The sequence below is a fragment of the Aulonocara stuartgranti genome (genome assembly GCF_965226115.1).
Source record: "Aulonocara stuartgranti genome assembly, chromosome: 19".
In the NCBI taxonomy this organism is placed as follows: Eukaryota; Metazoa; Chordata; class Actinopteri; order Cichliformes; family Cichlidae; genus Aulonocara; species Aulonocara stuartgranti.
In genome coordinates, this window is record NC_138955.1 from 12,790,993 (window position 1) to 12,804,206 (window position 13,214).

Genomic DNA, 13,214 nt, shown 5'->3' on the forward strand with positions numbered 1-13,214 from the left:
AAAGAATTGCTTGTCCAGATGCTTTCACGAAGTCCAGAATAGAATATTGAGATCCTAATTTTCTCCAACAAGATGAGCAGAAAACCCTTCACGCTAACTGTATTTAATCTTTTATATGCTTATATAAGAAATGTAGGTCTTATGAGCACATAATTTTTGATTTTGTTGCTATGGCCCTAACCCTTAGTTCATATTTTAAGAGATATTTTAATCATGGATTACCAACATATGGCAAATTCTTTAATAGGCATTTATCCCTTTGTTGACAACCGCACGTCAGTTTCATTCTGTTGTGCAAAGTAAGTTGGATGTTGTTAATATAATGTTTTTCTTAGCTCAGCAAGGCTAAGGAGTATTAGCTGTGTTATTTGGTATAATAAAATAATAGAATATTTTAACTTTTGATAGTATTTTCTTGACTTAGAAACACAGAAAAAGGTTTGTGACATTTACAAAACGTTTGTATCTGTTTGAAAAGTAATAATTAGCCATAATTACCACAGTGAAGGTGTAAAAGTAGCCACTGACTTAGAAGCCAGATACTTTAGGTAAATGGGGGGGAAAAAAACCTGACTGTCCTTATGTTATCTCTGCAGCCAAACGCACACTACTCCACCAGTATTTTTCTTTCCACCTTTACACTGGCTTTCATCGCAATGGTGCAACCTACCATGCTACTCATCTGTATCCCTCCTCCCCCTCCTGCTGCTCCCTGTCTCCTGCTCTAGGTGCCTTAGAGGAGCCCCGTTCTGCATGAATGTTTGTCTGTGTGTGAATAGTTGTGGTGAAATTATAACAGACTGCTACAATACAGAGTAATAAATACATGGTAGGACAGGACATGCAGGGAAGGAGAAGAAGAATACCCACCCATTCTGTAGTGCCTTTGGCAAGAAGATTATGAGTTTAATTGTCATTATCAGGGCCTGTTACGTAGTGCTTGTACATTTTTTTTATGTATAAGCAAATTGTTTTAATGTTAAATATGTCTATTATAATTCAAGGTGATGGTGAAAGGCATAAACATGTAGACTTGGTTTTTCATATGGAAATATCAGCCTTATGACTGCTGAAGGCTGGTGGCAGATGCAAGATTAGATTCAGTTGCTTGTGTGTGCTGTTTACCAGCGGAGACGTTTGTGAGGCTGCTTATGGAATTGGACTGAATTTTGTTTTGCACTGTCACTTGACACTGATTTATAGCAAGTTCTCGGAATTAATTCCCAGGTCACATCCAGAGGATATACACTCCTTTCTTTTATAGTGGCGGGTCTTTCACATGCCCCTAAAATTGTAAATTCCTTCATAGTTTAGATCAGTTTGAACCAAAAATCAAACAAAAGTGAACCTTTTGTTGAACCAAAATCTATCTAGAAGTAGTACATTTCTCTGAATTTTTCAATGGGCAAAACTGTGGAAGAATTATTGACGGGGACCTGTAGGTGCTGCTTTCTGTAGTGTAAGACAGAGGTGTTGGTTGGGAGTGTCAGCTGTACATTTCTCTCCCTGTAGCTACAGTACTGCCTGCCCAAAGGGCTGCTCTTATTTCTGATGACTGGAAACTGGCAAAAATACCTCAAATCCTAACCAGATAAACCTTAAAACGCTCCCTTTTTCTTACATTTTTAATTTGACCTAGCTATAAAGTTCAGTGAAACCATCCCACAGTTTAATAATTCAATGCATTTAACTTAATGAATAACCATGTTAATAGATATAATTACTGACCAGCAATAGACACGTTTATGATTGTTGCAATTATCAAGCAGCCCTAGTACTTTCTCTGTTTATGGTTGCTCTGTTGGCCTTTTACTGCTGGAAAAATTTGAAGTTTGTTTTATTTAGCTTCATCTAATCGTAGCCCACCGTAGGATAGTTGTCAAGTGATTCTAATCCTGGAAGGGACCCACACACAAATCTGAATTTCAGAACCAAATTGCACATGTGCAGAAATCTCCTCAAATTCTATTATTTTCCATTTATTTGGTGGAGTTCTTCTTCTGTTACATGTGAATGTTTCAGCCCCCAGATTGTTGCTGGCAGCTATTTACTAATGGAGCAGAGTAAGACGCCATAATGAAGAATCTGTTGTGACACTTCAAGTCTCCCCTGCATTTATTCATCTCACCTCTGCCACATCCTTCTGGATGATCCCCGATTAGTAGCCCCACTGCTTTCATTGTCCTCACTATCCACAGCTGCCTCCTCGCATCACTATTGTCCTTAACACCTTGCACGTTTGCATGCATCGATGTGTGTTTACGTGCATGTGTATTCCAAAACGGCGACAGTATGACTCACAGCAGTTGCGTCACACGCTCAATATAGCAGGGCCAGAGGGTGGGGGTGAAAGGCGTGGGTCAGCATGTGTATCTATAAGGAAAGGGTAAGGACTTCCTCTCCAGCTCAGCATGCACAATGGCTTCTGGAGTAGTCAAGGTTGTGACTCCTCTGGAGTGACACACAGCAGGGCGTGATCTTGCTTCAGGTCTGAAAGGGGCGGGAAGGGTCGGGCAGGAAGCGGCAGCCTTTTCTGTTCATTCAGTTGGAGCTCAGCCTACTCACGTAAGGTTTTCACTCCTGGCGAGTATTTCCATAGTCAGGAGCACAGGGTTTCCCCCGAGAAATTGGTGATTGAATCAGAATCAGAATCAGAATGGGGTTTATTGCCAGATGTTGAGGTTTACAACATTAGGAAATTGCTGCGGTGCTTCAGTGCAAACATACTGTCATAAATAGCACTTAAATAGACATGAAAAAAAATAAAAGTAAGAATAAGAATTAAAAGTGCTATGTAGAAAGATATGTGCATGAGATATACATGAGATATATACATGAGAATAAGAATTATGAGTGCTACGTAGAAAGATATATACATGAGTGCAGGTGGTGATCAGTGCCAAACATGAAATGATGCAGTGACACAGCGTAGGGTCATGTGTTAGTGGCGGGGACAGTCATATGGTTATTGTTCATGTGTCCAACAGCAGAGGGGAAGAAACTGTTCTTATGGCGAGAGGTTCTGGTGCGAATGGACCGGAGCCTCCTGCCTGAGGGGAGCAGGTCAAACAGACTGTGTCCAGGGTGAGAAGGGTCAGCTGAGATCCGAGCTGCACGCCCCAGTGTCCTGGAGGTGTACAGGTCCTGCAGAGATGGGAGTCTGCAGCCAATCACCTTCTCAGCAGAGCGCACAACACGCTGCAGTCTCTGTTTGTCCCTGATAGTGGCTCCAGCGTACCACACGGTGATGGAGGAGGTGAGGATGGACTCGATGATTGGAGTGTAGAACTGCATCATCGTCCGTGTTGGCAGGTTGAATTTCTTCAGCTGCCTCAGGAAGTACATCCTCTGCTGGGCTTTCTTGATGACGGAGGTGATGGTGGGCTCCCACTTCAGGTCCTGGGTGATGGTGGTACCCAGGAAGCGGAATGAGTCCACAGAGGTGATGGGGGTGTCAGTCAGGATGATGGGGGGGAGTGGGGCTGTGTGCTTCCTGAAGTCCACAGTAATCTCCACTGTCTTCTGGGCATTCAGCACCAGGTTGTTGTGGCTGCACCAGGTCACCAGACGTTCAACCTCCCTCCTGTAGGCAGACTCATCCCCGTCCGAGATGAGCCCAATAACGGTGGTGTCATCTGCAAACTTGATTAGCTTGACAGACTGGTGGGTGGAGGTGCAGCAGTTGGTGTACAGGGAGAAGAGCAGAGGAGAAAGAACACAGCCCTGAGGGGAGCCGGTGCTGATGGTCCGGGAGTCCGAGACATTCTTTCCCAGCCTCACATGCTGCTTCCTGTCCGTCAGGAAGTCAGTGATCCACCGGCAGATGGGATCAGGCACATTCATCTGGGAAAGCTTGCCTCGGAGATGGTCTGGAAGGATGGTGTTGAAGGCAGAACTGAAGTCCACAAACAGGATCCTGGCGTAGGTTCCTGGGGAGTCCAGATGCTGCAGGATGAAGTGTAGGGCCATGTTGATGGCGTCGTCTACAGACCTGTTGGCTCTATATGCAAACTGCAGGGGGTCCAGGAGGGGGGCCGTGAGGGTCTTGAGATAGGAGAGAACCAGGCGCTCAAATGACTTCATGACCACAGATGTCAGAGCCACAGGTCTGTAGTCATTTAGTCCAGTGATCCTAGGTTTCTTGGGGATAGGGATTATGGTAGAGGACTTGAAGCAGGCAGGCACATGACATGCCTGCAGTGAGGAGTTGAAAATGCCAGAAAACACTGGGGCCAGCTCGTTTGCACAGTGTCTGAGGGTGGCAGGAGACACACCGTCTGGGCCGGGAGCTTTCCGAGCATTCAGACTCCTAAACTGCTTCCTCACATCTGCTTCATGAATATGAAGAGTTGTGGTGGGAGGAGGTGGTGTGAAATCCTCTTTTGTGTGGGGTGAGGAGGCGGGTGTTGCAGGTGAACAGTTTGAAGGTGGTGATGGCTCTATGGAGGGGGGAGAGGTGGGGGAATGAGTGTCCAAAGTGCCTCTATTGTTGGGGCCGTTGGAGGTGTGAAGGCTGCCTGATGGCTCGTCAAAACGGCAGTAGAAGTCGTTAAGGGTGTTGGCCAAGAGCAAGTCATCAGTGGAGTGGGGGGTTTTAGGCTTGTAGTTTGTGATATTCCTATTTGGACGGAACGTATAATTTGGACGATCATTTAGTGCAGCTTCCAGTGCTGAATCTGACTAACCCTGACATATCTCGTCTCTAATTACCGTAGCTTAGTCTCAATAAATATTTGGCATATATGGGGTAATGACTCTTCCCCATGAACTGTAATTCTGTGTGATTTAAAAGGCGTACTGACTTTGTCTAACATAACTGGAGACCTTTTATTTACTTCCAAAGTACAGCGAGAAGGAAAATTGTCCGTAAAGGTCACCGCTACAGCTTTATCAGCAACTTCACAGTAAAACCAGGATGTTTGCACTCACAAGCCACAGGATAGGATGAAGATGACCCTGCTGAAGGCCACAAGCTGAAATGCACTGCTCGCACTTCAAAGTTATTCTTTACTTTATACTTGAAGTGTCAGTACAGGCAGTTTTGAGTCATGTGAAGCAGCCTGCTCCAGCAACAATATACTGTGGGAAGCCTTGGAGTAATATACTGTAGGAGCATCTGCCAAGTTATTGCATAATAACCTGGAACAACCTGGAACCTGCTATAGTCTTAACTAGAGTTGCGATGAGCCAGCCATTACTGGAAGGTGGTGAAGCTCAAAAGATAAAATATACAGCCTACGTTGTTTCCGTCAGCTCACAAAGAGATCGGAAGGGGCAGTTTGTTTTTGCCTCTTTGCGTGCTTCTTTGATCTTCCTCGTGTCCCCTTACAGGATCACACACTACAGTCTACACACTTGCCCATATACATTTCTCATGAACGGGTTATCATTTTCTCCATGGACAAAATTAGAGATCAGCTATGGAGCTATTGACTGCAATTGACCTCAAAACGGAATTTAATTAGGTGTATAAATCACCAGCGTTCGGGTACCAGGGGATATTAGACAATCTGAGCTCATTTAAATACCTAATCTCATTCTAAAGTTTATTATTGTAGCCTTAGTTAAACGTCAGCAGAGATGGCCACAGGAAAGGTTTGTCACAGCATTACTCATTCTTTCCTTTTTTTTCCTGTCCATCTACTTCTCTGTGCCCTGCAGTACCTGGGACATGTGGAGGTGGATGAATCCAGAGGCATGCACATCTGTGAAGATGCAGTAAAACGGTTGAAGACGGTAGGTTTCACTAGAAATATCTTCTGTACTTCCAGGAATGAGGCTGCTATTTCCTACTTGTATCTTCTTTCTTTCAACTTTTCCTCCATTACTTTTCTATTTCCCCAACATCCTACTGACTTTTCCTAAAAACTATTTCTAAGGTAGCCCTCCTTTAGCTATCATTACTCTCCTTCCAAGAGTTTTATCATTGCTTATTCCTACTTAGCTTTCTAGTACATAGAGGCCCAAGTGTGTCGATTGTTCTCCTGTCTGGCTCTCTCTGCACACTCTCAGCCAGAGCAGGTCAGCACGTACTTCCTGCTGGAGCAGATTCCGGCGGAGTTGCGCAAAAAGGAACAAATTCCAGTTTGAGGAGCAGGAGGAGGGGAAGGACGGGGAAAGCAATGGCGCTATTGCTTTTCCACGTTGTCAGTTGTTTGCCAAGGCCCCACCCAGGTCATAAACTCTTCGGTGCAAAAGAGGCTGATTCTCTGTAGTTGGGGCCAAACCTGAGTCGGCAGGTCTGCTGCTACAGTCGGCCTCTGTATGATCGAGATGACGTCATGCGCAGACGTAAATTTGATTCCTTTGCCAGCAATGGTAATGAATCTCCCGCTCGACGTGTCTGCTGACAGCTTTTGGTTTCAGTTTGAGGTGACTCAGAATAATTGAGAATTCACACCCTGTTTCACTTGTTATCAATGCCTCTTCTTCTCACTATTGTGAAAAAGCGGCTCTTAGTCGAGCTCAACAAACTACTGAAGACTGCTTGAGCTGTGAGAACCCTTTCTTAGAACGATTATACAGAAAAACATGCTAGTTGAAATGCAAGACAAATAAGAGAATGTGCACTCACACGCAGTCTTACAGTTATATGTAAGGGCCTTTCTTCTCACTTTTGCATACTGACATTTTGTTATATTTTTAGAAAACACAACAGACATTCTACACGCTACTTGTGGAGGAAAATGTTTGACATGAAACGTACGTGAGCACACATTTGCTTATATTTGGATGCAGCTGTCGACATTCGCTGCACAGCATGCACACTGAGATGGAGCTCATAGTGGGATAATGTGTACGCACACAGGGCGAAGTGCACCCAGAGGCAGAGCAGACAGACATGCTGCATGCCCTGCAGCACACTTGTTCTCTTAGTGTACAGAAAATGCACAAAGGTCGACTGCAGATACAACACACATCAGTGTCGTGCACACACTGGTGCTTGATGAGGTCACGTGGTTAACACGGAGCCCGAGGCCGCGAGCTCTTATTGAGTTACAGTTGTTTTAACAAGGCCGACAAAATGGAGCCAACTCAAGAGGAGAGGCGGGTGTTTCTGCCTCCCGTCCTCCTGCAGGCTGCGACTGTCTGACCCTCCTCAGCCTAATGACATTTCCTCCCCTGTCTCCTCCGCTGCTGCTCGCCCTCGCTTTCCTCACTGGCCAAAAGCCTTATGTGTAAATGGCCAGATGCACGGCTTCATTGATCTGCAGGATCGGTATTTTACACCAACACTCTCAAAACTATGTATTTGCAAAACTATATTTTGGGAGTGTTTAGAAAAACCAAAACGTTTGTTTGTAGTTTAACTGCTGCCATTATATTCTTGCTAAATGTTGAGCTCTGGCCTAGATGTGGCACTTTACCTGTGCCCTGAATGGCTTGTCTTACAGGAAATGCCGGAAAACAATCTGCCACTGGCTTGAGAACTGCTAATGTGTTCCAACATAGTGCCTGTCCTTCCCAGTGGCAGGGATGCAGATCTGTTTCCCCTCTTCCTCATTGTAGTGCCGCCGTCTTGAGGTGCACATTGTTGTTGTGTTCCTTAGGGTTGTCCCATAGATTTTACATAGTGATACTAAGTCTTCACAGTTAAAAAATTCATAATGCAGGAGGATTATTATTCTGGCATTAACATTCATCACTGGAGCTCAAAGCAGTGGAGCAGCAAACAGAAATGAGTCTTGCTGTACTGTGTCAGTCTGCCCCTCATTTCCATCATTCTTCTTCCATTTCAGTCAGTAGATGAGAGTAGGTTTGTAGTGTTTGTAGCCTGCCGTACTGTGACCCCGTGATGCAGCATACGAAGTGTGCATTTTGCTGAGAAAATGAGGTTGGAGTGAAAGGTTCTTAATGGATGGTTTGAAACGCAGCCCGTGATGCCAGGACAAGTCTGCGTAAACAGCCTTGCAGAGAGCAGCCCCCTGATGCCAATGATCCACGTCAAAGTTAGGTTGTCAGAGGAGACCAGGGCGACCCTTTAAACAAAAATACAATTAGCGAGGCCCTGATACATCCAAGTTCATCCTCACTGATGCTTTAATAAGCAGACTGTTGCCAGGCAACAAATACAGTCCCTACCATTGGAGAGACATGCGAGTTAATATTGCTCTATTTCCAGAAACTAATAACTAAATTGGTCAGAAACCAGGCTCCACACCTGTAGGCACTTAATATCTGCTCCTGGTCGATGAGGGGAGGCTGTTTTCTGAAAGTCAGCTAACTGCAGCCACGTTACCTATACAGTCAGCCAACATCGGCACAAAGTCTTGAAACGGACAAAAACCAATGACAACAAGCTGATGTGCCGTGAGAAATAACTGCAGAGAAAGAAATGTGTTTAGATGTCCTTGTATGTGCACTGTGCTTGAGGGTGCATGTTGGTGGTCCAGCCTTTCAGCCGGTGTGTGTGATTGCAAGTGTGACAGCCACAGCTCTGAGGCGACGCCGCTGCATTCCCAGCAGCCTTTGGGACGATAATAAGAGTTTTCTCACAGCTTTTTGACCCGTGACTCACATGGGAGGAGGTGGGGCAGAGGCGAGTGGAGAAGAAAGCTGCACTGCACCACCATCAACCTCCACGCTGCCTTTTTTTTTTTTTTTTTTTTTTTTTGTTCCTGTCATCGTGACATCACTTCCTGTCGTTGTTGGCCAGCAGCCTGGGGATTTGAAGTGTATTCTGAGTGAATGTGTGAATGTTTTTGCTGTTACTCAGGAGATGATAGTGCGTTGGCGTGTTACCTCTGTGCAGACTGGGTGAGGCACTCCACGAGGAACTGCTGACACATTTAGAAGACCTAGTTGCATTTGGGCATGAACGCCCAGTAGCCTGAGGATGTATCATTGACGGTGGACCTAAAACAATTAAAATATGTGCTTTCTGTGATGCAAACTTTTAAAGTACTTCCTGTGCTAGCCTCCCCCACTATTAATATTCTGGTCTCGGTGCCATTTTTTTTTTTTTTTTTTTTTTTTTTTTTAAAACCACAAACCTGATCTCATGAAGGAAAAAATAAGTAAATAAGCCACATATCATCAATAATAATCCACTGTCCAGGATTAAGAGCATGCTGTCTTGCATTAGAGATTTCTTTCATCCTTGTGACAAATATTGTAAGGTGTGAGCTGTTGCAGAAAGCAGCAGCTTGACCGATGTTGCACAAGCTGTGCAATACGTTGTTACACATCCTGTTGGTGGCTACCGTTGTTTTGAGGGCAAAATGACTTTAAACCACCAGTTGGGTGTGACAATGAAAGGTTGTAACTGTAGGCAGTAGTTAAAATACTCAATGTTCAACGTATTATTATTTTTTATCTACAGCGATCATGTTGGCTACACAGCTTTGTTTTATTTTTTTGTCTTGTTGGAATCACCTTCATCTATTTAAAAACTACCCTTTCTGCTCACAAAACTCCTCCGATTCACTTTAGTTCCATCTCACTTCACACATTGAATACTTGAATGTTGTGTTACCTTTTTGTTGGTGCTTTTTTTTTGTCTTTTTAAGCAGGTTTTTAATGCAGAGAAATGCCTCGAAATCCTCCTCCCTCCACATTCCTCTTAACCCTTTAGAGATTTTTTCCCCCTAACCATAGCATACTAATACTAACTTTGCAGGCTTTGCTATCATCAGCATGTCTGTGTGGTTCTCTCAAACATAAATGTAAAACACTCTCACAATCACACACACACACACATACCCTAACAATCGCTTAGCTCATTCCAAATGAATCTCCAGTTCTGGTTAACATGTTAAATCATGCATTAACATGGCGCTTGGAGTGCCGTCTCCACCATGGCTGTGTAACAGGAGCGGAGTGGTACTCCTTTTCAGAGCTTACGGGGAGGCGAGGAACTCTTGGGGAGTGGGTGAAAGAAGAGGGAGGGTGGGGTGGCTAAGACTAGGCCAGGTCTGGTTTGGTTTTTTTGATGTGGTTGTGGAAGCCTAAACATGACTCCAGACTCAGGCTGACCATTGAACAGTCACAGGTTTGACTCAGAGGTCAAACTGCTGTCAGTGGGAATTTGTTTCTGTCTGCTGAACAACAATGCAAAGTGTCTCGATCCGGGAATCGGAGGGAAAAAGAACGAAAAGGGATTCAGGAATTTCACGTCCACAGACAGAAACCTAATGATCTGCCATCTTTATCACCTCTGTTCAGACGGCTCTGTACGTTTTCCTGGGTGGTTTTTCTGCCTGTGGAGGTCTTGCTTTCAGGGGTATTCTTGCTTCCATTGTGGTGTTACTAACAGTAATCATCAAACACATCATCGAAACATCTCTCTCATTGTGGAATCACATGGAGCTACTTGATCCATTCCCTCACCCACTCACTCTCACACATAACCCAGCTTCACCAAAAATAAACCAAATCCAATCCTTTACTTTCGGCTCCCGACAATTTTTAGACTTCCTAGGTAACATTTTCATGCCTTGTTCCTCCTTCCACCTCCTCCGCCCTTCTCACCCACCCTCCTCTTTTTACCATATCCACTTCCAGGACAGGAAATTCTTCAAAGGATTCTTTTCAAAAGTAAGTTATTGCTTTGTGTGTCTGAGTGTGTTTCTCTTTATTATTAGCATCATCATTATTATTATTATTATTTTTCTTCCTCTCACACTTCACCCTTTGATCACATCTGAAGGCTGGAAGAAAACACACAAACACACGCGTTCATAATACAGGGGGAATCTGTCTGGGGAGAGACAAACGTAATGATGCATGTGGCTGTGAGCAGGTGGGGCGGTTTAGGCTGGGGCAGGGCACTTTTCTGTTGTGTGTTTGTGTGTGTGTGGTATTAACATGCGTGACTCTCTCCCTTCAGCTCTTCTTCCTTGAACCAAGAATAGAACAATGAACAGTTTTTTTGTGAATGAACATTTCCTTGTTTATTGTTGTTGTTCTAACCAATGGGGTTCACTGTCTCATATCGACTTCTTTGCTTTAAATTTGGGTCCTACGGTGTGACACCCCCCCCCCCCCCCCCCCTCCAAAAAAAAAGAAAAAAAAAAGCAAGAAAAAAAAAAAAAGCAACAACTCCTGACTTGTCTTCTCTTTTGTCTTTTTACCTGCTGGTTTCTATGTATTTACAGGTGTGTGTGTGTGTGTGTGTGTGTGTGTGTGTGTGTGTGTGACTGATATATATATATTTTTCTTCCTTACCCCTCTATGAGAAGGTTCCAAGGAATAACACAAAGGGAAGTAATCTTGAGGCATGTGGAAAGATTGAAAAAGTTTCCTTGTTTCTTAACTTATTCCATCCCTGTCGTGTGTTTTCCAGGCTGGGAAGAAGCCTGTGCGAGCTGTGTTGTGGGTGTCAGCAGATGGTCTTCGTGTTGTAGACGACAAAACAAAGGTAATGAGTCCCTCCGGTCGCCTGTCGCACCTTGATCAAAAGGAAAGAACAGTCGGAGGAATTACGAGTAGCTTTAGCAGCTGTAAAGGTGGAAGCTGCTGAGCTTCAGCAGTGAATAAGATAAGCTACTACAATTGTAGCCTAGTGACCTCCAAAAGGCAGATCACTGGAAATATGTACTTAGTGCACCTGTAGATAAGATTCAGGTAAACAGGGTCATATTACAGGTTCCACTGACACCTGCTGGAAGTAACTGGTACTGCATGCATCAGTTTGTTGCCAGACAACAGCCTCAGACTGCCAGTGCTGATGGTCTTTTGTGGTTTCTGTGGAGATTATAACATGGAAAAGAAAATACATTTTTCCCATCTATTTTTCTTTTTGCCATTGATTACTAATAAACCCTTTGCTAGCAATTTCATGCAGGTGAGCACAGAATGTAGTTTAAGATAAGTTTAAGTTAAATGCACCATGCATGTGTTAGGTGAGTTAACTATGCACTGCATGTAACTTGACTAATTTCGGTTTTCATAACATTTTTCTAGCTAACAATTTACTTCTTGGGGATAATTGTTAAAGAATGCTACCAAGCTGGTTTTTAAATATTTTAAATGAGAAATAATGAAGGAGTAGAACATTTCCTTTTGTGGAAAATAACTAATTTGTGAGAAAGTACTGCTAAGAAGTTCTGCATGTACTGTACTACCCCTGTTGATCTTGTCTTTTCTATAATTGTATTGCCATTTGTCTAGATTATGCTTTATTAGAATTAATGTATTAACTGTGGCAAGCTTCCTTCCAAGCGTCCTTCTGAAGCTGGATTAGTTCCATCTTTTTGGGCTCTTTTTCATTCACTTATTATTTACTGTGAACATTTTCAGCCCATGTTTTCAAATGGTAACAGAGTGTCTTAACTACAGGTGTTTATTTATATAGCACCAAAGCAGCAACAATATTAAATACAAAGCACCTTGCATGCAGACTAGAGCAGCCATTTATCAAACCACTAACCTTCCGATTATTAGATGACCTGCTCTACCCCCTGAGCTACAGACACTCCAGTTTTGGAAAATTTGGAGTGGCTGAGAGAATCTTGATGATCAGAAAACCTCCTTTGAGCAATAAAATCACGGCATCAAAAAATAATAAGGTTGTGTGTGTTTTTTGCAGGACCTGATTCTGGACCAGACAATAGAGAAGGTGTCATTCTGCGCTCCAGACAGGAATTTTGAGCGGGCATTCTCTTACATCTGCAGGGATGGCACCACACGACGCTGGATCTGCCATTGTTTTATGGCCATTAAAGACTCAGTAGGGACTCCTTTTTGTAACTGCAGTTCTATTTTCCTGATTCATAATCACTGACAGTGAACATTAAAAATGTTGGAGTTCATATTCAGAGGTGTACGATTAACCTTTTTTTTTTTTTTTTTTTTTAAAAGACCGTCATATCCCTGAATCACTTAGGTTAGATGGCCGTTTTGATATCACGCACTTCAGTGTGCTTTTTGAATTGTTTCTCTCAGGGAGAGCGTCTCAGTCACGCTGTGGGTTGTGCGTTCGCTGCTTGCCTGGAACGAAAACAGAAACGGGAAAAGGAGTGTGGGGTCACGGCAACCTTTGACACTAACCGAACCACTTTCACCCGCGAGGGCTCCTTTCGTGTTACTACAGCAACAGAGGCAGCAGAGCGGGAAGAAGTCATGAGGCAGCTACAAGATGCTAAAAAAGGTCTGTATCTAGTTGTGTTTTTCCCCGTCCTCAGGATTAGATCGACCGGTTTGTCTTCCACACAATTTAAAAAAAGGTTTAATAGTTTATTGACTTTTTAAAAGTTTATGATTATATTTTAAAT

General features: G+C 43.7%; 1 protein-coding gene across 4 annotated transcripts in view; it reads left to right on the top strand.

Moving 5' to 3' along the window:
- Window positions 1-13,214, top strand: part of numb (NUMB endocytic adaptor protein) — a 46,952-nt gene that overhangs the window by 28,333 nt on the left and 5,405 nt on the right. For 3 of the 4 annotated variants that reach the window (XM_082516703.1, XM_082516702.1, XM_082516705.1), the window contains exons 3-7: window positions 5,662-5,736; window positions 10,504-10,536; window positions 11,285-11,359; window positions 12,530-12,670; window positions 12,886-13,090. In XM_082516703.1, the coding sequence (XP_082372829.1) occupies window positions 5,662-5,736; window positions 10,504-10,536; window positions 11,285-11,359; window positions 12,530-12,670; window positions 12,886-13,090 (529 nt within the window). The remainder of the gene's footprint in view (window positions 1-5,661; window positions 5,737-10,503; window positions 10,537-11,284; window positions 11,360-12,529; window positions 12,671-12,885; window positions 13,091-13,214) is intronic. The other variant, XM_082516704.1, reaches the window with a different exon arrangement.